The sequence below is a fragment of the Enoplosus armatus genome, chromosome 16, assembly GCF_043641665.1.
Source record: "Enoplosus armatus isolate fEnoArm2 chromosome 16, fEnoArm2.hap1, whole genome shotgun sequence".
NCBI classification, from domain to species: Eukaryota; Metazoa; Chordata; class Actinopteri; order Centrarchiformes; family Enoplosidae; genus Enoplosus; species Enoplosus armatus.
This window is the reverse complement of record NC_092195.1, coordinates 13,606,033-13,630,090: the sequence shown is the minus strand read 5'-3', so window position 1 is coordinate 13,630,090 and position 24,058 is coordinate 13,606,033. Positions and strand designations below refer to the sequence as shown.

General features: G+C 40.5%; 1 protein-coding gene across 1 annotated transcript; it reads left to right on the top strand.

The window, feature by feature from the left end:
* Positions 1–2,464: 2,464 nt before the first annotated feature.
* LOC139299137 (transcriptional repressor scratch 1-like) lies at positions 2,465–8,352 on the top strand. Its single transcript, XM_070922040.1, has 2 exons — positions 2,465–2,588; positions 7,577–8,352. Exons 1-2 carry the CDS (start codon positions 2,465–2,467, stop codon positions 8,350–8,352), a joined length of 900 nt encoding a protein of 299 aa, XP_070778141.1.
* The last annotated feature ends 15,706 nt before the right edge of the window (positions 8,353–24,058 follow it).

The following is a 24,058-nucleotide window of genomic DNA, read 5'->3' as shown; positions in this document are numbered from 1 at the left end:
TGACCATTCAGTAAAAGCACCTTCACCTCAGTCACATTAAACTAAACTCATTGGCTAATGCTGAGTCTGGATTTACGCACAGGAGATCTGATTGGCCCAGGGGGAGAGCTGATTTGCATAAAGGGAACTCAATTGGTCGACTGCAGTGTAAAAGCATTGACCTGTGTTCAGTGCCACAAGAAGTTGGTTTTCAGTGGTTGGTTTGGTGGTTCTCAGTCCCTGAGAAGGCTAGAATCATCAGGCGGGAGGGTGATTTTTTTCCGGAAACCAACTCTGCCTTTGCATTCACAGTAATAATTATGATATAAACAGATTGTTGAGCAATTTTCCTCTTGAAATTTTCATGTGAACATCTACCAATTAACGTCAAGGTGTAATGTCAATTTTTGGAGCTTGTGTTTCATTATGAAAATGTCAGATACAAAGTTGTGCTTTGAAAAATGTATTTAATCAATTAATCTATTTTGTATCTCTTGATCTGTGGCTTTACTATCATGTTTAACTATCATCCATCTAAATGGATGTGGCATAGATAAAACAAATCATGGTTACAGTGAAACATGTTATGCTTTGATCAAATCTTAATGTGGTTGGTAACTATGTAATAGTGTGGATATAGCCTATACTATAGGTTTTAAAACCTAAAAACGTACCTCTTTTAACAAAGATTCTGTCAGAAAGTATCGGTGTCTACGTGTTATTGATCTGACCCGTGAACTGCATGACCAACTGATTGTAATTTTCGTACAGACATTTTAATTTAGGCTACTTACAGTTATATTCACTGTGAGTCACCCTGAAAATTATTTACATAAATGCCAAAAATGTAAATGGGAAAGGTAAACAAAAGAAATGGGAGAGCAGCCAAAATTAATAATGATAATATAAAAAATTGTTTGATAAACAGATTATGTTTCTAAATTCCTGCCAACAAGCCACACCAATTATTGCTGGTTACTTCTTGAAGCTTTTTTGATGAACCTATATACATCTAATTTATCATTTGCCAAGAGCATCATTCCTACAGGGATGTGTTTGGGAACCAAAAAACCCAGCCTGCCTTTTAATTTCATTTCCATCAAAATCAGCGTGAGCGCGCACTTAAAACTACCTCATTAAATCCCTGCCCGGCCATCACCGCGCGCCGCTGCTGGTCCCACAAGACAGGATGCTCTTTTTTTTCTTCTTCTGATGAATAAAATTAAGCACTTCCACCTCTCTCGCTCTCTCTCTCTCTCTCTCTCTCTCTCTCTCTCTCTCTCTCTCTCTCTCTCTCTCTCGCGCGCGCGCGCGCGGCCTATAAAGCCGCAACAGCTGATCTCGTGCATCAGAAAGAGCCGCAGCTCCGCACGCGCAGAGGAGAGGAGAAGAGAGAGACAGAGAGGAGGAGAGGAGGAGAGAGTGAAAGAGAGAGTTAGAGACGGTGAGATGTTCTGGTCTTCCAAGTGCAGTTTTTTAAAACATTTTTTGAGCAATATTTTTAAGGAACTGTGACGACATTTTGGCAGAGTTTGTTTCCTGAGAAGCGGAAGTGTTGTTCTCGAGACGTTTTCTGGACTCAACGGTTGTCTTTTTGAACCCTTTTAACCTCCGTTTCTCTCTCACCGTTAGCCCCCAGTTACAGCTCGTTACCCTTCCACTTTTTTCCCGGTTCAGTTAAACGGTTTGTTTTCGACAAATATCCAGACTGAGTTGACTCACCTGCATGGGAATTTCCACCAGTGTGTGTTTCGCTCAGAGCTGAGGTATTTTTTAACCGGTGGAAACTTCTTAGTCTCTCTTGTTCCTCTGGTGCTGAACGGACAGTGGCGGTTGGCTGTAGCACGCGGAGAAAGGGAAGAGAACAAGAGTCTCGCGTCGAGGGGGAGCTGTCCGGTGCTGAAACCACGAGACCGGCTGGGGGGCACGCGAAGAACTGTTCTAGGAGCTGTCCGCGTGCTGAAGACTAACGGTTTGGAAGGAGAAAAAACGGTCGTCTTTCCTTTTGAAACAACGGAATAAAACAACGAAACAAATAAACAATAAAAGGGGGACGTTTTTACTGCGTTTCTCACCTTCCATGTCGACGGGGCAATAGCCAACACAGGAATTGATTTATTTTATTTTTTATTTTTGACCTTACAGAGCTCCACAGGTCTTCCAGTGGCGAGTTGTCAGAGGAAAACAGACAATTTTTCCCAAGGACCAAAAAAAACCACAGTCTGTATTTGACAAACCTGAGCAAAAAATAAATATTGGGTATGCTAACAAAGGCACGTGAGATCTTTAAAAGCCATGTCCCCTCTCCACTCTCGAGGCTGTTTGTTTGGAGGGAACAAACGCGTCTTTAGTAGCTGAAACCAGGAACTACATTAGAGTTTATATCAGGCTATTAAAGAGTTTCATCAGTGGGTTCAAGTGGGTTCGAAGACAGAGGGAGAGTGTGTGTTTATTGTATGAGTATAGGAGCAACTACAGTCCCGTCATGCCTCGGTCTTTCTTGGTGAAGAAAGTGAAACTGGACGATTTTTCGGCTGCAGAGCTAGAGAGCTCATATGGTCACAGCAGAAGAGAACAACTCAGTCTGCGATTCCATCATCATGACAAAGGTTAGTCACTCTACCACCTACACACACACATACAATATCTGCCATACATCATCCAGGGTATTTCTTTATTCCCAGATTTAAAGCATTAGTCATGACTGTTTCAGAAGGATGAGGAAAAGGGAATTACAGGGTCAATCTCCGGTCACAACCCAAAAATACACCAGTCACAGGCATTGAAATTCTAGTCACTGAAATGTTCTTTTTCTTGCGAAGATTATTTCCATGAAACAGTGTTATCTGGAAAAACAGATCAAAGAGATGGCAGGCAGTGAGAAAGCTTCCCGTTTAACAACCTACTGAGAACCCCACATGCTCAGAGCTGTAAAAGAGACAAACATTATTTGAGTGACATAATGTAATAAATGTGCGATACACATTGACCCCTTCCACTGCCAGGTCAGAGGTCAAGGCAGACCGCAGGGGTCTTTCTCAAAGGTGCTTCAGATTGTTGATGACTCAGTGGTTCAAGAAACCCAAGCTATATGTGAAAATGAGAATTTACATTTAACATCTGAAAGCATGTATGAAAATGATGTGGGGATTTGTGAATGAAATTCTGTAAAGTGAAAACTTTAGTCTTTCAATTTAACTAACATTTAACATCTCTTGTCATCCTGAAATGAATGTTGATGCCACATGAATAGAAAAAGTACTCCTGGTTTTTCATCTTTTTAGCTAGTATGTATTACCTACATACAATGAACACATATTCAACTCGGCATAGATGCTGACATTAACAAGTCAACAGTTTTTTTTTCTTTTTTTCTTTCAAGATGAAGACAGCTGAAAAGCATCAGGGAGCCAGAGAGCTGAGGTTTTTGCAGAAAACCATGCTAAATAATTATGTTGAAACATTATGTCAACAGCACTCATGCGATGGGATTTTCTGTTCTTTTGCCCAGTAAATGATTCAAGTCATGTTGTTGTGAGCATCTCTCCAAAATTTCAACAATATTGTGTAGTTACATTGATGCTAAATGGTTCCCACACACTGTATAATCCTGGATACAAAGGCAAAATACAATACAGAGTCAGTGAGAATTGACAATATTGGGTCCAACATTCAGTGGAAATTTTCAAGCATTGATAAAATACTTTCTGAATGGAAGCTGACAGCCTTATATTGGCTCTTAAAGGTTGTTGTTTATCTGAAAACCACGGCAACACTTAGGACTTTTAACAAAGGTAGCAGTTTGTTTATGTTAAAGCTGCATTCATATTTAAAAATTAACACTTACATCAAATGAGTATATACAATGTAAAGGGGGTTGCTTGCAGTCACTAACCCACAGAGAGAGACTGCCCAGGTGTGCAGCTTTATGAAGCTTTTTACCCTCTTTTAGCTCATTGTTTTGGCTTTTATATCAACCCTGTAGCAGCAGGCAGTAGTTTGCAACAGATTAGCTCTGATAAACAGCATCAAATATCAGACAGACAAAAGTTTAACGGCAATCTGGTGAAGAAACTTGAAAATCTAGCAACTAAAGTGCCAAAACAAACCTTTTTTCTGCTAAATGTGTAAATATGCAATTAGGTAGGTTACTCGTTGGGCCACATTTGCCAGGGTTGTGTGTCTGCCAGCTTGTTTCTGCCCCCTAGTGGCCAAAATCAAATAAATGCAGCTTTAAAGATCTAGAGGAAAAAATGTGTCTGTCACAGCAACAACACTGCAGCCTGGTGGTTTTCACATTGTACCAAGGTCAGATGTGAGATGAAGAGATCGCAGGTGTTCTGATGTCAGAGCGAACAGAGAAACATGCAGCAGCAGCAGTGCGGCAAGCATGTAAAGACTGAGACTGCTATCCCTTGTTATAAATATAACAACAGTTTGACTGAAGCAACTGCAGCTTGTTGCACACACACACGCACATGAACGTACACGCACTGCTGTGTTTCTGTCAACTCGGCACATTTCCCAGGCAGCTTGCACAGCTGAGTGCACAGCATTACACACACACACACACACACACACACACACACACACAGGGGAAGCAGCCAGTGACCTACAAGTGTCCAAAGCACACAAGTGTGTGTCAGTTACTGCTGGTTTGGATCAAAAATTAAATTGTAGCTTGCAGCTTTTCTCCCTCTCTCTCTTCCTCTTCTGTCTCTCGTTGCCTCTCTCCATCTTCCTTTCTCTTTCTAATTCCCTGTATTTCAAAGACACATAAAAGAAGGATGGCTTTGGTTTGGCAGAGTATTTTAATCTTTAATAAGCATTTAGAACAGCTATCAGCTCTAATGCTGCTAAAGTGCTTTGAAATGAATACAGAGTTGACACAGCGAGACAGAGATGGAGACAGTTGGAGAGAGACAAAGACAAACAAACAGAGACAGTACACAGACGTTGAGACGTACAGCAATTACTGTTCACAAAACAGTTTTTTAAAAAGAGGATACTGGGGAACGGTCATGTTTAAGTGGCAGGGATCATAGAGGAAGCTTCTGTGAGAGAAACCAGCGCTACACACTGTGTTCATATCTTAAAATCTTGCATCCTAAAACCAGGGATGGAGTTTGTTTTTATTTCTGTGTTACTGCCTGTTAGTCACATATACTCAGTCTGGTCCTTAGTACCTTCACAGCAGAGTAAACAAATACAGCTACAGAAGAGGTGACATGATACACATCGAATACTGGAAGGGAACATTTTCACCAGGAGCTATCAGTTAAATTAGGTATAGATCATAGTGGTTCCTGCGAGGATGTTTTTGGTGACCTTTTCCTTTAACTCCAGCAACACCATCTGGTCAAAATTTCCTCTTGTACACAAGACACAACACACCGTCAAGTTTTCAAATAAATTAACGCCTTTCAGTGTTGGACGCTTCATGAGCTTTCCATTCAAGCCATAATTACCGTTTTGCCACTCTCAGGAGAAACTTTAACGAAATATGCTTTTGATACTTTAGGTACATTTTGCTGATTTTTACATATATTAAAGCAGGGCTTTCACTTGTAATGCACTATGGTATTTCTGCTTTTACTTAAGTAAAGGATCTGAACACCTGTTCCACCGCTGGCCTTCGCACAGAAAAATAAAAAGATATTTCAGTATCCACCAGTACAGGTCTGTAGTTCTACTTGGAAGCTACATATGAGTGATGGAGCTCTGCAACATCTCCAAGACTGGAGTTGTTCTTAACTCAACTTACCTAGTTAAATAAAGGTTAAAAATGAACACTTGGTCATGTTTCAAAGCTTTACTCATGCTCTATAAAACAAGACACACACACACACATGCAGGCACACACAAACACTGTACTTTGTTCCAGAGTGCAATGATTGAATATTCATGATTCATGATTTTTTTTCTCTCTCCACCTCTTTCCGACTCCCTCTCGCTCTCTTTCACCTCCCCTCCTTTCTGTCTGTCTCTATTGCTCCGTCTTAATTTAATTCAAAACGTGAAATCAGCATGAGAGCTGTAAACAGCATTGCCAAACCACCTAACCACAGTCACCATATTGGATGTAACACCACTTTCATTCTGCTGCAACTCTTTTTTTTTCCTGCCTCCCATTTCTTTCTTTCTTTATTGCCATCTCTCTTCTCGCTATGCTTCTCTTCTCTTCCCCCTCTCCCCCCTCTATCTATCTCTGTCTCTTGTTCTCATCGTATTATCGACCAACTTCTGCGCTTTTCTCAGAACTGCATCATGAAATTATATTACCAGCAATAGTATCTCCTCTGCTGCCTGTGTCTAAATGCTCACAGAGTGCTAATTGAAATGGAGAGCTATTGATCGGCATAGATCCACAGGAGTCATTGCTGTCAGGTATTAGCTACCAGTCTCTCCTTGTGTCTGTCGGAGTTCAGCCTGTTGAGTGTAGAAGCCAATAATAGAAATAATGAAGCAGCTGACATCATAACAGGGCAACAAATAATTCATCAGATTTGTCAGGAGCTGTGCAAAAATATACAGGTTGCTTAGGAATGTGTGAGTCTCAGGCAAATATACTTACTGTTCAGCTCAAGAGGAGGACTGAAGGGTTATCGCCAATGCACAGTTACATGCAGTCAGTGTCAGGGTGCCCTTGAGCAAAGCACTCAACTCCCAACTGCTGTAATAGAGATGCTCTGTGTACAACAGTTGACGTTTTGACAGCTCAGAGGTGTGACTGTGTGCAGCTGTAGACCTGCCAAGGTGCAGTTGATGAGGAGAAAGTCTGCTCACTGAACCCTCCCATGAAAAATAAAGATTTCCCACTCAGGGGATAGTGTCTCCTCCTCGCTGGCAAAGACATAAAGCACTCTACTGCCACTATAAATACCACAACTCTTCCCTTCTCCTTCTTCTCTGCTTTATACCACCTCCAGGAATGCTGTTTTAGAGTGTGGGTGTAGCTTAAGAATGGACTTGTGTCTCCCGTGTCCGCTTTTGTCTCATATGGATGTGCGTGTTAATGGGAAAACAAAAGTTCATCTTAATGCACATGTTGGTAATGTAATCCTGGGTGGTCCAATTGATATTTAGAAACCAGAGACGCCAGGCTGTAATCAGTAATATTATCAGGAGACAACATGTGAAGCAGCTCTCTGAATAATGAATTAACTTTGGTGAATAAGTTTGATTTGCGGCCTGTGTTTTTACAATTATATGAAATTGTTTTAATTGTATTGGTAGCAGTGGATACTTAACTAATATAATATAATATATTATATTATAATATAATATAAGTTTGTTGATTGGTGCACACACCTGCAAATTGGAGTTTGGCACAATTTGAAAGTGTAAAGTTGTGTTATTTGTACACAGCTTAAAGGAGGTTGAAGGTTACACTGACACTGCTTGTTGATGCTCAGATATCAAAGGAAGGAAAGGGTGAATCCTGTTAAGGCATGCATTTTCCCTTTCTGGTTTCTGTTTCACATTTGTAGGACTCATGGGGCTTCACTTTAAAGATTTCCAAACCAATCAGATTCTAATTTCCTATCAATCCCCCTGTCATGGTCAAATGATTAACCTCTTCCCTCTCTCTCTTCAGGCTATGTCAGCGATTATCTGAGTCCATCTCCTTATGATGATGTGGTGGGAAGTGACTCATCTGTCATCTCTAAAGTGCCCTCCCCTGACCATTCATCAATCATCTATGGCCGCATCGACGATACCTATTCTGGTATCCATGGCGATATCCACGGCGATTCGGACCAGCCGGACAGCCCGCGGTCGGAGGTGTCGTCATCGGCTGGTGGATACATCAACGGGGACGCAGCCGTAAGCGAGGGATACACAGTGGATGCGTTTTTCATCATGGACGGACGTTCACGCAGGAAAGCCACAGGAATTCCCAAAGGAGCCGCCCAGAGGCACACCTGCAGCGAGTGCGGCAAAACCTACGCCACATCCTCCAACCTGAGCCGGCACAAGCAGACGCACAGAAGCATAGACAGCAAGATGGCCAAGAAGTGCCCCACATGTGGGAAAGTCTACGTTTCCATGCCTGCAATGGCCATGCACCTGCTGACCCACGACCTCAAGCACAAGTGCGACGTGTGCGGCAAGGCGTTCAGCCGGCCGTGGCTGCTGCAGGGCCACATGCGCTCGCACACGGGCGAGAAGCCGTTCGGGTGTGCGCACTGTGGCAAAGCGTTTGCTGACCGGTCAAACCTGCGCGCTCACATGCAGACGCACTCAGCCTTCAAGCACTACAAGTGTAAACGGTGTGACAAGACGTTCGCACTCAAGAGTTACCTGAACAAGCACTACGAGTCGGCGTGCTTCAAGGGGGCTTTCTCACCCATGAGCTCACTGGGGGAATGATGGATTCAGAAAGGTTGACTAGGGTTTCTTTTTGTTTATTTAAATGAGATTTTACTGACTTCACTCCGTACTTTCCCCAACAAGAAGACCAGTATACCTGAGCACTACAAGGGAGGAGTGTTTTCTCTGCAAGGAATATGAGGCAAATAACAAAAAGAGATTGAGGACATGTCCATTTATATCAAGACCCTCCAATCCCTCGATGCTTGATTTAGGTTGTCACCTGCTTCGATAAGATAAGTCCCCTTCTGAAGCTGTTTTGAGTGTCTGTGAAGATAAATAAAGCACAGCACATCTAGCTCATCATTTTTGAAGATACCTAGATCTATTTATGTCCATTTCTATCCTGGTCCCTCTTTTTTCTCCAACACATGATGAAACGACACTGAAGCACAATTCCTCTCCCATGTCTCTGTCTTCCTGTGACAGGAATATCACAGGAGTTTGAAGCATGAATCACATCTTCAGTTTTCTTGCAAAGAGATTCAATGAACTTTCATATTTATTGCTTTAAAAAAAAAAAAAAAAACATTAAAAATCTAAGGATACATCTGGAATCCTGCTTTTGGTGAAACTGACCTTGGACTGAACTTATAAGAAGATCAAATATCAAAATAAAGAAAGCACACTGCATTTGTTCTTTGCAAGTAAACACAATACATGTAAAGTTTTTCCTTTACACTAGTCACATGCTTTGCCTTCTGTTTACTGTGTCTACTACAGCTACTGACACATCCACACTGAACTGTGAAGGAAATATGATGTACAAACCTGTCATAACATGGTAGATATGACAAAGTCCACATTTGTAGTGGGGAAATGATCATTTTTTGTGCATTTTCTTTAAACCAATGTCTTAAATTGATACAGACATGGAAGCTGTTTTCTTTTTTTAAGTTGTTTTTGGCATTTGTGCTTTACTTAACAGTAAACAGTGGAAAGTGAGAGGGAATTAAGGGGACAAACTGGACTTCCATGGCTGAAAACTCCCACTGAGCCACCAGGGTATTCCTTAACAAACAGTGTTTTCCTACAACCTAAATCTGATGTTATTTATTTTTACTTGTCAGTGTCGGACGAGGATCCAGACATTAAAAATGTCGTGAGTTTCCTCGAAAGGTCAAACCTTTCTCAAGTGTTGTAAAATAGTGTTTGTTGCCAGCGGGCCACATAGTATTCAGCTTTGAGGTTTACGTCTTTTTTATGTGTCTATTTATTGCCTAATTTATTTATTTATTCTTGTGGGGTTTTTTTTTAGATGTATTGATTTTGCACTTTACTTTGTTATATTTTGCCTTTGTTACAAATATGCCAAAGCATTTGACACTTTCTAATTACCGAATACCTTTTTACTTTTGTCCGCCACTTTAATTATAAAAACTACTGCATGCAAAAAATAACAATAGCCTAATAATGGAATCTATGCCAATTTTATGAATCTTTGGGATATTTTGCCAAACCTCTTAGATAACAGGCAAATTAAGCAAATTTCTGTCTTGGGCAATATTTCGTTCTTATCCAATAGAGCAATAATGCATGATATTTTTGAAGAGACGTGAATCATAACTGCTTGTAACATCTTGATTTTTTCAAGTACCACTATTCTATGTAGTTATGAGAAATGAAATTTCAGGGAGTTAGCAAACCAAGTTAGTGTTAAATATGGAGGGTTGGGTTAAGAGCGCTGTATTTATTGGAAGTGTGACACTGTTGTGATTCTTTGAGGCTTTCTCCAGTGATAGTGATCAAATTAGCGAGAGTTCATTTTCACATTTTCCAACCTCTGATAATTTAGCATGTAATATTATCCAAAAGAATTGCCTCCTAGCTATAAATCTATCTTGACATCATTAGCTTGTTGACAATTATGTCTGTATGAGCATTAGGAGCTGTTGGGGCTTCCAGGGATTCACACAGATGGCACAACTCCTTTAGGTGGAGGGCTCTGGGTTGGGTCGGGACGGGTCGTTTTGTACATGGTTTATGCACTGCCTGCCTCGTATTATTATTCTAAAATATTGTAGAAAGTAGAAGGTACTACTGTAGGCCTCTGGTGCTGAAACATGGATAAAAACACAAACCCAGAACAAGAGCGATTGAGAGTTTTGGTTTTGGTTCCTGGTTTCGATTGTTGAATAGGTGAAACACAACTTTACAACAGCTGTAGTGCTGAACGTGGGGCTCTTTGACCCTCAGTAGTCCTTGAGTGGCTCTCCCTTCTTGTCCCTTGTGAGGTTTTAATCAGTGATGAAGAAGAAATGTCCTCCTATGAGTTGGTCAAAATCACTGAGTTCTCTCCTCAGTTTGAATCCCATCAAAAAATGTCACTCAGTTTTGCTCCTTGGCTTTAAATAAGACATTAATTCACAAACTCTTTGTGAGGACTCCAGTGCCAACAACACTCATTAAAAACCCCTGCAAAAATTTCAGGTTTTTCTCTCTGGCTGTTGTGAGGTTGTTGTGGCGATCCCCAATGCAATTATAAGGATTGTTGAGAAAGAAGAGAAGACATTTGGTCAATATTTCAGCACCAGACTGCATCGACAAACACTTAGATTCTACTATGAAGTACTGTAGCCTACTATAGCCACAAGCTAGTTTACCTATTCTTATATAAAAGCACTTCCTCTTACGAATTATATCTTACAAGTTTTTTTTGTTCAAAGATAGTAGCACAATGAAAGAGTTTAGATTCAGGTAGACAATGCCTTGTATGTAGAAATAACAACCTCTTTCTCCTTTTTTCTACTATGATGAATCAAAGGTAAAAACAACAGCAAAACAACAAAGATGCTGAAATACACAGGCGGTGTTGTCCTTAAATAACACATGAAAATACTCTTAAAAATGACACGTGGTATAAATCAACACCTTTATTACATGTTGTGTCATTTTTCAACATATTTGTGTCAGAGCATCTTCACCACACCTTTTTTAAGCAAATGAAAACTCGACTATTTTGCGGCAAGAGGCCTTGTAAATAAGCACTGATGTGACTTTGGAGTCCGATTATTTCTACAGATCTGTATAGAGTGACAGTGATGATGATGATGATGATGATGGTGATGAATTTTTCTGGAGCTTCCTGCTTTGTTTTGAGTTCTTCCTCTGAGGTTTTTTTTGGGACCTCCAGTGGCGGTTTGAAACAATGTAAAGCACAAAGACAACACTGGGCATTTTGTTTCACTTCCTAAATAAAAACTAGTTTAAAAAAGTTGTGTCAAGATGTTTTTTTTTTCTGTACTGAACATTTTACGAGAAACACTAAAAAGTTAGTAAAGTGTTGGTGAATCATGATTAATATTTATGCAATTTTAAGAGGGTACAAATATCCCCTTGTCCATTTCTTCTTATTATTTATAACTATAGTTTCAGCTAAACAATTTGATTAGACAACGAATAGGTTGCTATGCCAACTTCGCTGGTAAACAAGGACCTACTGTAGCTAGAGATCTCTCACTTCATTCACATTTTAAAAATGACACTAAAGGGCTAATCCAGTGATTTAGTATTTTAATGCCATAAAGTCGATAAGATTAAGAGTTTACAGCCATGCCCGCCGCTCTGCGAGGCTGTACTTAGGCACAGCAGTGCTTTGAGCTAAATGCTAACATCTGCATGCTAACATGCTCTCAATGACAATGCTAACATGCTGATATTTAGCAAGTATAATATTTACCATGTTCACCATAGTTTAGCCTGTGTGACATTTGATAATTAGCACCAAACACAAATGAACAAAATTAATGTACTAAAATTTCATGACAATCCATCCAATAGTTGTTGAGACAGTTCACTAAAAACCAACAATGTCACCCTGCTGGTGGTGCTACATGAGAAATCAGGGGATCACCAAAGTAAGTAAAATTCATCCCCTGGGGACCATGACTGTGCAAAAATTCATAGCAATCCATTCAATAGTTATATATATTTCATATTTCAGTGTGGAGCAAAGAGGTGGACTGACTGGCCGACTGACGGACCATCTCTACATCCACACCGCTACCCTGGCAACAAGTTGTAGTATCCAAGCACAAGCTTTCTCAGACTTAACAAAGCTCCACCAGAGGCACAGAAGACATTATGCAAAGTGTTTTCATAGGCTGAGTACTACAGTGCAAGATGAGTACACTCACTTTCATGTGTTCAATCAGTGCAGTGACCCTTTAAAGAAAGCTTTTATATCGTGGTCCTTCAGAATGATCTTTACAGCATCTATACTTGACCTGGTGAGCTGTGAGGTAACAAGGACTATTTCAGAGGAGCCCAGCTCTTTAGAATTAATTAATCATTAGCATATTGATAAGCCATCATGTAAAGAATCATATAGTTAATGGTAATAATAAAATAATTTGTAAAAGTTTAATAAATGTTGTTTTTGGCCCCTGTGCTTTCATTACTCAGTAAACGGTTAATTAGTGTTTTGTAAAACATTCATTAAGATGATTTGCCTCCAGTATAAAAAACTGCAACTGATTGTTGTTTGCTGTACTGTTGCTCTCCCTCCCTCCCTCGCTCTCTCTCCCTATCACTCTCTTTTGTTTTGCCCTGTGGCGGATGTGCAGAGGTCACAATCTCCAAGTGACGGTGTGTGTGTGTATGTGTGTGTGTGTGTGTGTGTGTGTGATTTTAATTGCTTGCGTGGGGTCTCACACATGAACAGGGAAGCTGATGTCAGGGCAATGTCTTTAACCTTGACAACACTGCGACACAATGTGTGTATGTATGTTCATTCATTCATTTGTAATTTGCTGCATCATGCAGTTCAATGTATTGCGGAAAAAGGCATTAATGTTGTAAATATGGACATGAAAGCCATTTTGGATATAATATATCAAACTGAACGTAATAAAGTTTAACAATATGCTATTTTAATGATGCAATAAATGTGATGAGATCCCGCTGATGACAGTAACGGCTGCTCTACCATTTGCAAATGGCCAATCAGTGATTGTAGTAATTTAAACAGCAGTACAAAACATTTAAAACGATGTAAGTTAATTACATAAAACCCAACTCTACAGTAACATAAGCTTCTACAATACGAAAAACAAAACAAAATGCTTGTATTGTGTAGCTTGTAAGCACAAAATGTCATAGCATATGAGACTGCGTATGAAGCACATGGGTTACAAAATATCACCATGTGCACACAAATTGATTAAAGACAACTTTCATTTTCATTTAATTAAGCACATACATGTTTTCTTGAAATGCAAGTGTGGATTTAATCAATTAAATTGTATATAAGGAAAAAAGAAAAGGAGCACAATCAGACATTGGAGACCGCAGCCATTCCCAGGCGTAGTTTGTCCTGATTTATTGTTATTTCTTTACAATGAACAGCTTGTTTTCCCAAACTAAATTTGGCTAAGAGTCAACATTTTTCAAACACAGCATAAGAAACCAGGAGAGTTTGGTTTAAAGCCAATTGTGAACCCTGTGTTCCCTGTGTTTTCTGCCACACATACTGTTTCTGTTTCTTCTGGTTCTAAAGTTTTTCTTTCAGTCTTTGTTGTTGTTGTTGCAAACAAGGCGAAGAGACGACAGCCATGTTAGCTTCTCTATGAGGCTGTACTTAGGCACATCAGTGATTTGAGCTAAATGCTCATGTCAACATACTAAAATGCTCACAATGACAATGCTAACATGCTGATGTTTAGCAGTTATAATGTTTACCACATCAACCATCTTAGTTTAGCATGTTAGCATGCATTAGATTAATTCAGATCTTAAATCCATTATACACAGTTTACCAACACCACATTAGCTTTAGCTCCAGAGTAAATCTTGCATGACTAACTGTCACATGCGCTCACTGGATACCAACGATTCTCATTAGCGAGGGTCTCTGTAACACAGTAACTTAGATCACTATTGGCCACATGGAGGATCCCATTGACTGAGATTGGCTACCATCTGCCAGCACTTTACCTCTAAAGACAAATGACCTTCTATTAAAAAGTGATTGATTTTCTCCTATTGCTACTAAAACTATTGATTTTCTTATATTGCCTTTGGTCCACTAATGATACTAATTTGAACATTCACTGGACCTGAAAAAAGGGCTTCCTAGCTATAATAGCTACTGTCAATGTGTGTGTGTGTGTTTCGTACAAACATCTATGAAATCCATACAAGCATTATTTTACTTTGTGTTGTATTCTACAGTACATTACATCAACCTGAACCAGTATGGATCAGCTGCAACAGATGAAGAATCACTGTTGGGTTTAATCGAAGAGGAAATTATGTATTGGATGGATTGCCATGAAATTGTACATACATTCATGTCCCTCAGAGGATGTAACCTGACCACCAGATTGATTCCCACGAAATCTGGCACAGATATGTATGTCCTCACAATAAATCCAAATCACCTTTGTGATCTCCTATTTGAATTTGTCCAATACTTCCAAATACATGCCAAACTTGCATGACTAGCATGCTTACACGCTAAACTAAGATGGTGAACATGGTAAACATTATACCTTCTTAACATCAGCATGTTAGCATTGTCACTGTGAGCATGTTAGCATGCCGATGTTAGTATTTAGCTCAAAACATGAAGTACAATGTGTCAATGGACTTGTTAACATGTTAACATGGACCACCCTTTATAAATAAAGGATGAATCAATGGATGTCATGTCAACATAACCAGCTGAATTCTAACATTATTGTAGGTGTCCTGCATTGTGTTGTCTTAAGGTGACGTCATCAGTTTAGTTGATGTCACAAAATGTTAAATTCTTGGTGCCCAGGAAGAATAGCTGCAAGCAAGGATCAGAAACCTAATAAACAAACAAAATGACTGTATTTCCAAATAAAATGGACTTTATCTAGATGCATAAGACAGAGCACAGAAAGACAAAGACTATGAAACAGACAGAAAATGAGAAGACCAGCCACATATAGAGAATATTTTATTTATTGCTCCAAAGCATTTAAATATGCTAATTCCTGTTTCCCATGATGTCTGACCTTCTAGCCTTCAGCAGGTTATGGGTTTTAAATAGTTCATACAGTGTCCCTATGTAGTTTTCACCTTAAATCATTCATAAAGCATAAGGGCTGTGAAACTACACAGTGAGCACCATCACTGATGAGCCTGTTCAAAATAAATCATCGCTTCATTTTGTGTCTAGAAAATATTCTTCCCTTCACTTTTATGAGTCAGTATCTTGTCCCCAAGCAATCTTTGATTTTTACTATCACTGGCTAAGATGTACCTTCACACCTGTAAGATCCCCTGTGGGTAAAAACTGAAAGCTCATCCTACAGTGAAATGGGTTTCGGATGCTCTCACGTGATTTGTCTCATACTTATTCATATCTGAGATATCACACTGAGCTGTGGAGTATGAAAAGGGCAGGTCTTTCATGATCTGCCCAGTCTGCCATGATGGGAGGGGAAGCTTTGAGCACAGTTCATGGGGATACCTTGGAGTCTTGTTTAAAAATGTTGTATTTTATATCGTCTTTAACAAATGATGAATTCCCAGTGGATCCTGAGGATTAGATTCTGTAGCTTGTAAGACTCTTTCACAGCTCACTGGAGTCTAAAAGTAGTTTGTAGTTAGAGTCATATATGTTTTTGCTCATTACACTTTCAGTAATATCACAAATTCAGACCTCCATGTTGTCAGACACAGAGGTTTGGAGAAAATCTGGTCAAAAGATTGATATACAGAGATGCTGATAACCCTGAAGCAGCCAGTCGACTGGAAGTCGAAGTTTGCCTCTGGAAACTTTGAGACTGCACTCACAAGAAAAACAACAGCATCAGTTGTTTCAGCAAATTCCCAAAAAACAACATGTTGGTGTTCAAGTAACAAAGCTCTCCAGTGGCCGCAGGAATGACCCTTGTCCATCAGGAGCAAAGGAGGAAGTTGGGTGACGTTATTATAGAGCCACAAAGTCTGCAGAGGGGAGATGTAAGAGGGGATGGATGGATCAACAAAAAGCCTGAGTTTCTGTTTCCTACCAGCAGTCAATTTTGGGGGTTTTTTTGTGCCTAAACCTTACCAAACCATAAACATAATGGTATCAGACGAAACATTTTGTGACAGTTTTGGACGGCACTGACAAATGATGGGGGCATCACATCAGAAAAGGCTTATATGTGTCATTCTGTTATGTTGGGTTCTACCTATTGTCATTTAAAGGTTTAAAAAGGGTGAGAGATTGTGTGTCCCTGCTCTTTTCAAACCAATGTTTATGCTTCTTGAAACCTGCGTGAGAATCCTTACAGAGCCAGGCTATGTGAGAATACATTTTCAGTATCACATTTAATTTGTTTCAACTATTTTGACAGAAGAACGATATGACTGCAGGTATGTATGCACATAATTTAAAAGGGTTAAAACCTTCAATAATTATTCAGTTTAAAGTGTAGAGATAAAAACGTATCACTTTCAGCTGAGCTGGTTGTAATTTGTTTCTGGCACAACTGCTTTAACACCTTCCAGCCCTGGGACATGTTTACCTCTCCGAAAAAAAAATCAGCATGTACATTTTTCTTTTTTTAAATATGGATATTTATGCCTGATAATATCACAGTGTAGTTTTAATAGGGCCTTAGAGGGCAAGTGACTCTCAGTGTCTGTGTGAGTGCAAATGGATGAATATGTATATAAGCTTAGAGTGTAATATCACGGTTCACCAATCTGATAGGGAACATATAGAGGGCTTCTTATACACGCACACACACACACACACACACACACACACACACACATACTCACATGCACATCTATATGCAAACACCTGCAGCACAAAAGCTGTACATAAGTGAGTATGGATATACTCGCAGACACACAGATTAAATTGCATTTTAAGCAATTCACACGTGGCAAACAGAAATTTAAATACTGTTAGTGTTTGTTAATCTGCAAACGAACACACACTCATAAACACATGTGCGGTACAAGCTCCTAGAGGACTGCGCTGCAACTGAATATCATCAATTACCACAGCAAAAACTGTTTTAGTAATTAGCCAAAATATTCCCTCTGTTAAGTGAAAACTCATACTCCGGCTGCATAATCAAAACCTGCACTCGCTGGAGTTATTTCTGCTTTATTTAATACACTGTATAATTTAGCCAGAGGATCAGTGTGTGTTGCAAGGATGTGTTTTGTTTCTGTCCATTTGCAACTTAAACATTTTACTCATTACCAATAAAGCAACCCACTGATTAACAGGTGAAAAGATCGTGTAGTGCGGTAACCACGTACAGAGAGGAGGGAAGGAGAGAATAGAGGATGAAAGGAGGAGAGAAGACAGACAGAGGAAAGAGATAATGAGACAGAGATGGAGGAAAGATGGTGGAAGCCACAGAGGCAGTGAGGAGGAAAGAAGTGTCAGGAGAAACTCAACCTGAGCTCTAAATGGCTGCTTAACAAGAGGCTGAGACAGCAAAATGAAATTATACACATACACTCACAGAGTCACATTCACACACATCCACAGCAGGACCAAGCTTTCATGCTTTATTATTGTGTGCGTGGGGACCAACGTGCAAATTCACACACACTTGTTTATATTGCATGGTGCACTTGTGCTCACATTGCCAGGCGCATGAATTTAATTGCTACAGACATGTTGCATGCAAACAGGTACATCACTACTTGAGTATGGCACTCACACACACACACACACACACACTTTATTGTATCTATGGTCAAAAGGAGTTGATATGCATTGCACACACACATGCACGTATAACCCCCCAAACACACATTTAGCTTCACACACGCTGATAGGTCTTTTAAAGGGGTGTTTCACACCTCATCGCATTTCAATTAGTAGGTAAGACAGACACACACTCACTCACACACACACACACGCACACACACACACAGAGAGAGCTTGACAGTCTGTCCGTTGGGTGAAGAAGATTCATTTGGATTCTCATCTCTTCTCCTACCACTTCCCTTCTGTATGTGCCCTTTCTTTTCACTCTCCCTCTTCCTCTACTTATCTCCCCTCTGTATATTCACTTTGCTCTCTCTCTCTCTCTCTCTCTCTGTCTCTCTCTCTCTCTCTCTGTCTTTCTCTCCATATCACTGTGAGTGACAGTGGTTTGACCTCCAGGGTTGTCAGGGGAGGCCGTTGCACAGACGGCCTGAATAGAGGAATCTTTCCCTGGGTACCAGTCTGCTGAGGGCTGGAGGGAGAGGAAATCCTGCAGCCACCTCTTCTACCAGACAAACAGGGTACATACAACCCTAACACCACAGTGAGGGCAGATTTGCAAGATTATTTGTCTCTAAAGTTGCATAATATTAACTTATTATGAAAGGACAATTCGGTCATTTTAATTTGAGTCTTTGTTTTCGTAGACAGAGCCATTATCTCAGTCGATTATGATAACATTGTACTCTCCAAAGTAATCGCTGAGATCTGGGAACATGGCGACATTGACACAACAAAGTCCAACGGAGCAAGATAAGTTGAGTCAAGTCAAGTCAATTTTATTTATACAGCCCAAAATCACAGTCTCAGGGGACTTCACAGGTCACTTCACCTTATGCTCACATAACAAGAGTTGGAGGAATTAGTTTTCAGTGCAGCATGGAAAAAAATGCTCAACACACGGCAGCACAACATACAAGAAGACACAACATATCACAAAATTAAGTTTGTACGTCAATTAGAATGAGAAAACATGGGGGAAAAGAAGAGAAACCTCAGAGAGCAACAAAGGTAACAGATGGACATGCAGTAAGTGTCGTCCAGAGTAGACAGAAGTCAGATGATCAAACAGATAGTAAACAAGCTAAAAGTCCAAACCATTGTATTTTGCGGCTAAACAGAAACGTTACAAAATTGAAAATGTTAGCAATAATCCCTCATTCTGCAGGAAAAAAACGTGTGTGAGCACAACTACAGCAAGTCAGTAGGTCGAAGTCTTTAATCAGCATGGATGTATTAAGAGAGCTGGGTGCAACGTGGAGAGCCAGTGTTGTAACTAAAGAATCCCCTGCAGCCTGCATAACTGTCAACAGCTTGAACCTCAAAAATCAATCAGCACTCTTTGTAACATGGATTTTTAAACCATGAATAGTATTTGTAAGACTTTCCTAAAGCCTATAAAATCTATGATTTTTTGTGTGTGACGTCATGTGAACATAAAGTCTATGGGATGAGCTGACAGGTTCAGAGTAACCTTACCATTTGCCCTGGTTTTCTCCTCCTAAATAAGTAAAAACCTGTCTAATCGTCTGACTGCATACGTTTCTTGCTGTGTCTGATGGTGCCGTGCTCCCAGATCAGAGCAATTAACGTGGTAAGCACAATGAGATTATTATCAAGAGGAAATGATGGTCAAAACAACGGAAATAAGCCCCGAGTTGTAATATACCAGAATTCTTCTTTAAGCACCATCTCTGTTCTCTGCCTGTGATCTTCAATCGTCTGTCTGACTTTATTGGGAAACTCCTCAGTAATCACCTCAGCTCAGACTGTAATATTTCACAAAGCACTTGTGGGAACAAGACGCATCCTTTAATGTAACTGCTGGATGGTGAGCAGGACGGTAACTGTGAGCAGCGTCGTCAGTCCGATGTGACACACCGGCAGACACGTGCTGATAACACGATAATGTGAAAGAGTCTCCTGTGATGTGTTCAGATCACATTTGAATATGTGCGCTACATCCCTGTCGCCAAAACTCTCGCCGCGGTCCCACAGAGAAACAGTATCTCAGTTTTTTGACTGAAAGATTTACAAATCCTCCAAAGAGACAGAGGTCATGCAGAGGTCAAGAGGGGTGTATAGTGTGTTTGTGTGTGTGTGTGTGTGTGTGTGTGTGTGTGTTTGTGTGTGTGTGTGTGTGTGAGAAAGAGAGGATGGATTGGGTATAAATTGAATCCTTTCCAATTGGGAAGCTATTGTCTGTTCATCCCCTCTAAACACACACACACACCTGCCTCACACACACACTGTGAGGGTGAGACAGGTGTTAAGCATGACAGGGGAAATTGATTCCACCCTCTACTCAATACATACACACACCACTAACCCTCAATTTCTCTCGTCCACTGTGTCCTCCCTCCCTTATCTCTAAGCCACCATCCTCTTCTTCTCTCTTTCTTCATCCTCCAGATTCTTCTATACAGACTTCCTCTGATAAATGTCTGTCTCTTCTGATGCGAGCGTGTCGTAGCTCTCACAGGACACTGTTTGGTGCACTCGAGGCAGTAAAATGCTTTTTGTTTTTTGCCTCGTTACAACAAACTGAGTGTAAAATTTCTTCAAAAATGTATGTTGCTGTAAATCGTTGTATTTGCAGGATTTCCAGGCAGATGCAGCATGTGAAACTCTGCTCTGTTGCTTCTCACACCCACACAGATTTATTGTTTTTTCTGCTAGAGAACCCCCCCCCCACACACCATTTATGGGTGATAATGTTTTTTTTCTGTAATCTCTCTCTTTCTCTAATGTGTCTTTTATTGCGCCAGTACAGAACAAAGCCCTCAAGCGATGCACACACACACACACACACACACACACACACACACACACACACACACACACACACACACACATAGTCCCTCTTTAATTCTACCTCACACACACACATACACATTCATACATGGTACATACTGAAACGTAGCAGAGTAGAATATGCTTGGCTTAATATTAACAGACCACACAATATGTAGGAAACACACACACACACACACCCACACTCAACTCACTCACATGCACAAGCATAACTACACACACCGTTGATATCATGATCTAAGTGTGTCAGTAAAGCACTAATTCTGTGTCGTTTGTCAGTTCGCTGACAGTTGCTCACACAGAACAAAAACTAGTTGTGTGTCTTTCACTGGTTTTATGAGCGAGAAGCTGTATTTTAGCCCTCGGCTACAGAGCAGGCAGACAGACGAAGGAGAAACAGAGACAGAAAGTGGAGGAGACAGAGAAACCAGACATTGCAAATAAGGAAGGAGAAAATGGCTGTGTGTGTGTGTGTGTGTGTGTACCCTGTTGCCAGTGCTATTAAAGTTGTATTGCACAGGGCTTTTAGAACATCGACCAGCAGCCAAGCAACTTTAGCTAATAATTTTTTTAAAACCTCTGTGCTTTGTGCATGTCAGGACTCCTCCCCAATGTGTGTGTGTGTGTGTGTGTGGGCGGTGTAACAGTTGGGATTGTCGGCCTGTATTTGTATAAGACCATTCGTCATATCTTCTGGAGACACACGAATGCACACTTGAGCCCCTTTCAGATAAGAACTGAAGTCTGTAATTGCTTCGCAAATTTTGCGTGTTTATAGTATTTTAGCCCTAACCATAGTTCAGTCAGAGACACATATTTCACTGAGCTGAGCAATTAATATCTGCCTTCTTAACCACAATCTTTCCTTGCTGCACCTCTGCCATACTGCCATGCACAGAGTGTAGAACTTCCGATATTGACGTTCTTATCCGCAAAAGGGTTGTTCCAGCTCAGCCCATTTTAGACAACTCTACGTCCAGTGCCGACGTTCAGAGCCAACACAGGAAGTAGTACAGTACATGTAGTGAGACAGAAAATAAGGGCGTGGAGGTCAAGCTAGTTCATAGGCATGTAACATGTCCAACTTTGTTGAGTTTGCATACTGTCATCTTCCCCAACCTTAACCAAGTGTTTTAGTGGCTTAACCTCAACTAAACATTAATCATTTGCCATAATCGCAATCTTCCCTAAGCTTGATATTGACGAGAGTTAAACATTGAACATAATCCAAGGTTTTGCTGAATCTTTCAATATCAACGTTGTCAATCACAGAGTCTCGGAAGGCTATAATTTTGAAGTGACATGTCTGACTCTGAAGAAAATCTTTCGGATTTCTGGCCAAAGACGAAACAACTGAACAATCTCTTGCCTCGTATGTGATTTCCTGCGTTGCCTACTCTCCCATGTATTGTGTATTGTGGCTTTGCCAGAAACAGTCCACATTTGAGAGACAACTTTATCACATAACATAATCACCATATTTTTCTTTTTCCTTTGCCCAGTTATTTCTTTTTAATCAGCTTGGACACAAATGCCTTCATGAATGACAACAAAAAAATTGCTTTTCCATAACCGAGTGTGAAAGAGTAAAAGCCAAAAAGCCATTACATTAACAGAGAGATAAACCGAGAAATGTTACAGTTTCTATGTCTGAAGGTGCAGCAGGGAGGCACACCACCACAAACACCAGCACACACACACAAAGATATTAAACTGGAGATATTAAGGACATGTTGCCGAGAAAGACATTCAAGCATTAAACCTGATAAACAAGTCTGTGTCTCTGCCGTCCCTCTGCTTTGCCTGTGAGGCTCGTCAGGGTGGACACTGCCGAGTCATGACGACACTGCGAGGGCAACGCCTGCACTGCTCTCCCTTGCTTTGCCTTCATGTGTTGAGATGGTTTTAGCGATAAATACAGTACTGACCACAAATGCCTCGCTCATGAATAAACCCACAAAGCCTGAAAATCACAGTCAGTCAAGACAATAAACAATATTTTCAACAAAACAGCAGTCCAGTCCAATCATGCTTTAAGTGAATGAAGATGTAAATTGTTTATCCCCCTCCCCTGATATAAAAACAAATAGACATGTCCAGTATGTACACATTGAAACTATATATTCCTATGAGGATATAACCAGCACAGATAAAAACAGCACTTTTTGCCTCAAGGTGACTCTGCCCAAAATCGAGAAACCAATGCTTTGTCTGTGAGATGAAGAGAAAGACAAAAAGAGAGAGTAGAGAGGAGGGAAAGAGTGGAAGAGAGAGATTAAGAGAGAGAGGGGGGGGGGGGGGGGGGGGGTGTTGCATGCGGCAAAACAGAGAAGGACAGACTGAAGTCATTCAAGCTTTTCTTCCCCCTGAATAATCCCAGTTTTGTCCAAATTTAGTTGGAGGAGATTGTGGAACATCCAGTCCTTGACATCAGCCAGAAAGTCATGTAACAGCACCAACTTGTACTTTGACTGAATCTCGCTGTCATTTTTCTGTCCGTGTTTCTCTCTGCAGGTCTCTCCCTTCCTCTTTCTTACTCTATCACTCTTTTCTCTTTTTTTCCTTCCCCATTTCTTTTACTCTGTCCACTCTGATTTTTGTCTCTCTGTGTCAGCCATTGATGCAATATTATGTATATCTTAATGTTTGAGCCAGGATTGTCTGGGAAGGCTTCAAACTAGGCCTATTAGTACTTTTCTTGTGGTCATTGCTCCATCCAAGGAGGACGGTGAAAACTAGGTAGAGAATTTACTTTATTAACCGTCAGACTCATCCCTCTGGTTATCTTTAAAAACAGAAAAACACATAGTCCTTGCTAACTTCTTAAATATCAAAATGACACATATCGTAGTGGAATCTTCAGCAGGGCGTACAGACAGACACAAGCATACACATTTACCAGATAACAGCCAACAGTTTCATTTTGTGATATGGGTACCTCACAAAATAAATACATCTAAAAACAGCACTGATCCTGCCCTTTATGGGGGACAATTGGGTGAAGTGAGTGTATGGGACATTTTATCTTATCATGGGGTTATAGTTAAAATGACGTACTCTGGATCAAAAGTTCTCACACAAACTGAAACGGAAATCTCTGGCATAACAGCAGTTTGATGCAGAAAGACATTTATTTCATTACTTGAAGTCTTGCCTGGGTGGATGGTGGCGTAAGGCTGGACACTGTTCAGATGG

Bases quoted from the DNA above. Each gene is read 5' to 3' on its own strand.
- LOC139299137 (XM_070922040.1), top strand. From the start codon at position 2,465: ATGCCTCGGTCTTTCTTGGTGAAGAAAGTGAAACTGGACGATTTTTCG. The intron at 2,589-7,576 runs GTTAGTCACTCT...CTCTCTCTTCAG, and splicing joins ATTCCATCATCATGACAAAG to GCTATGTCAGCGATTATCTG.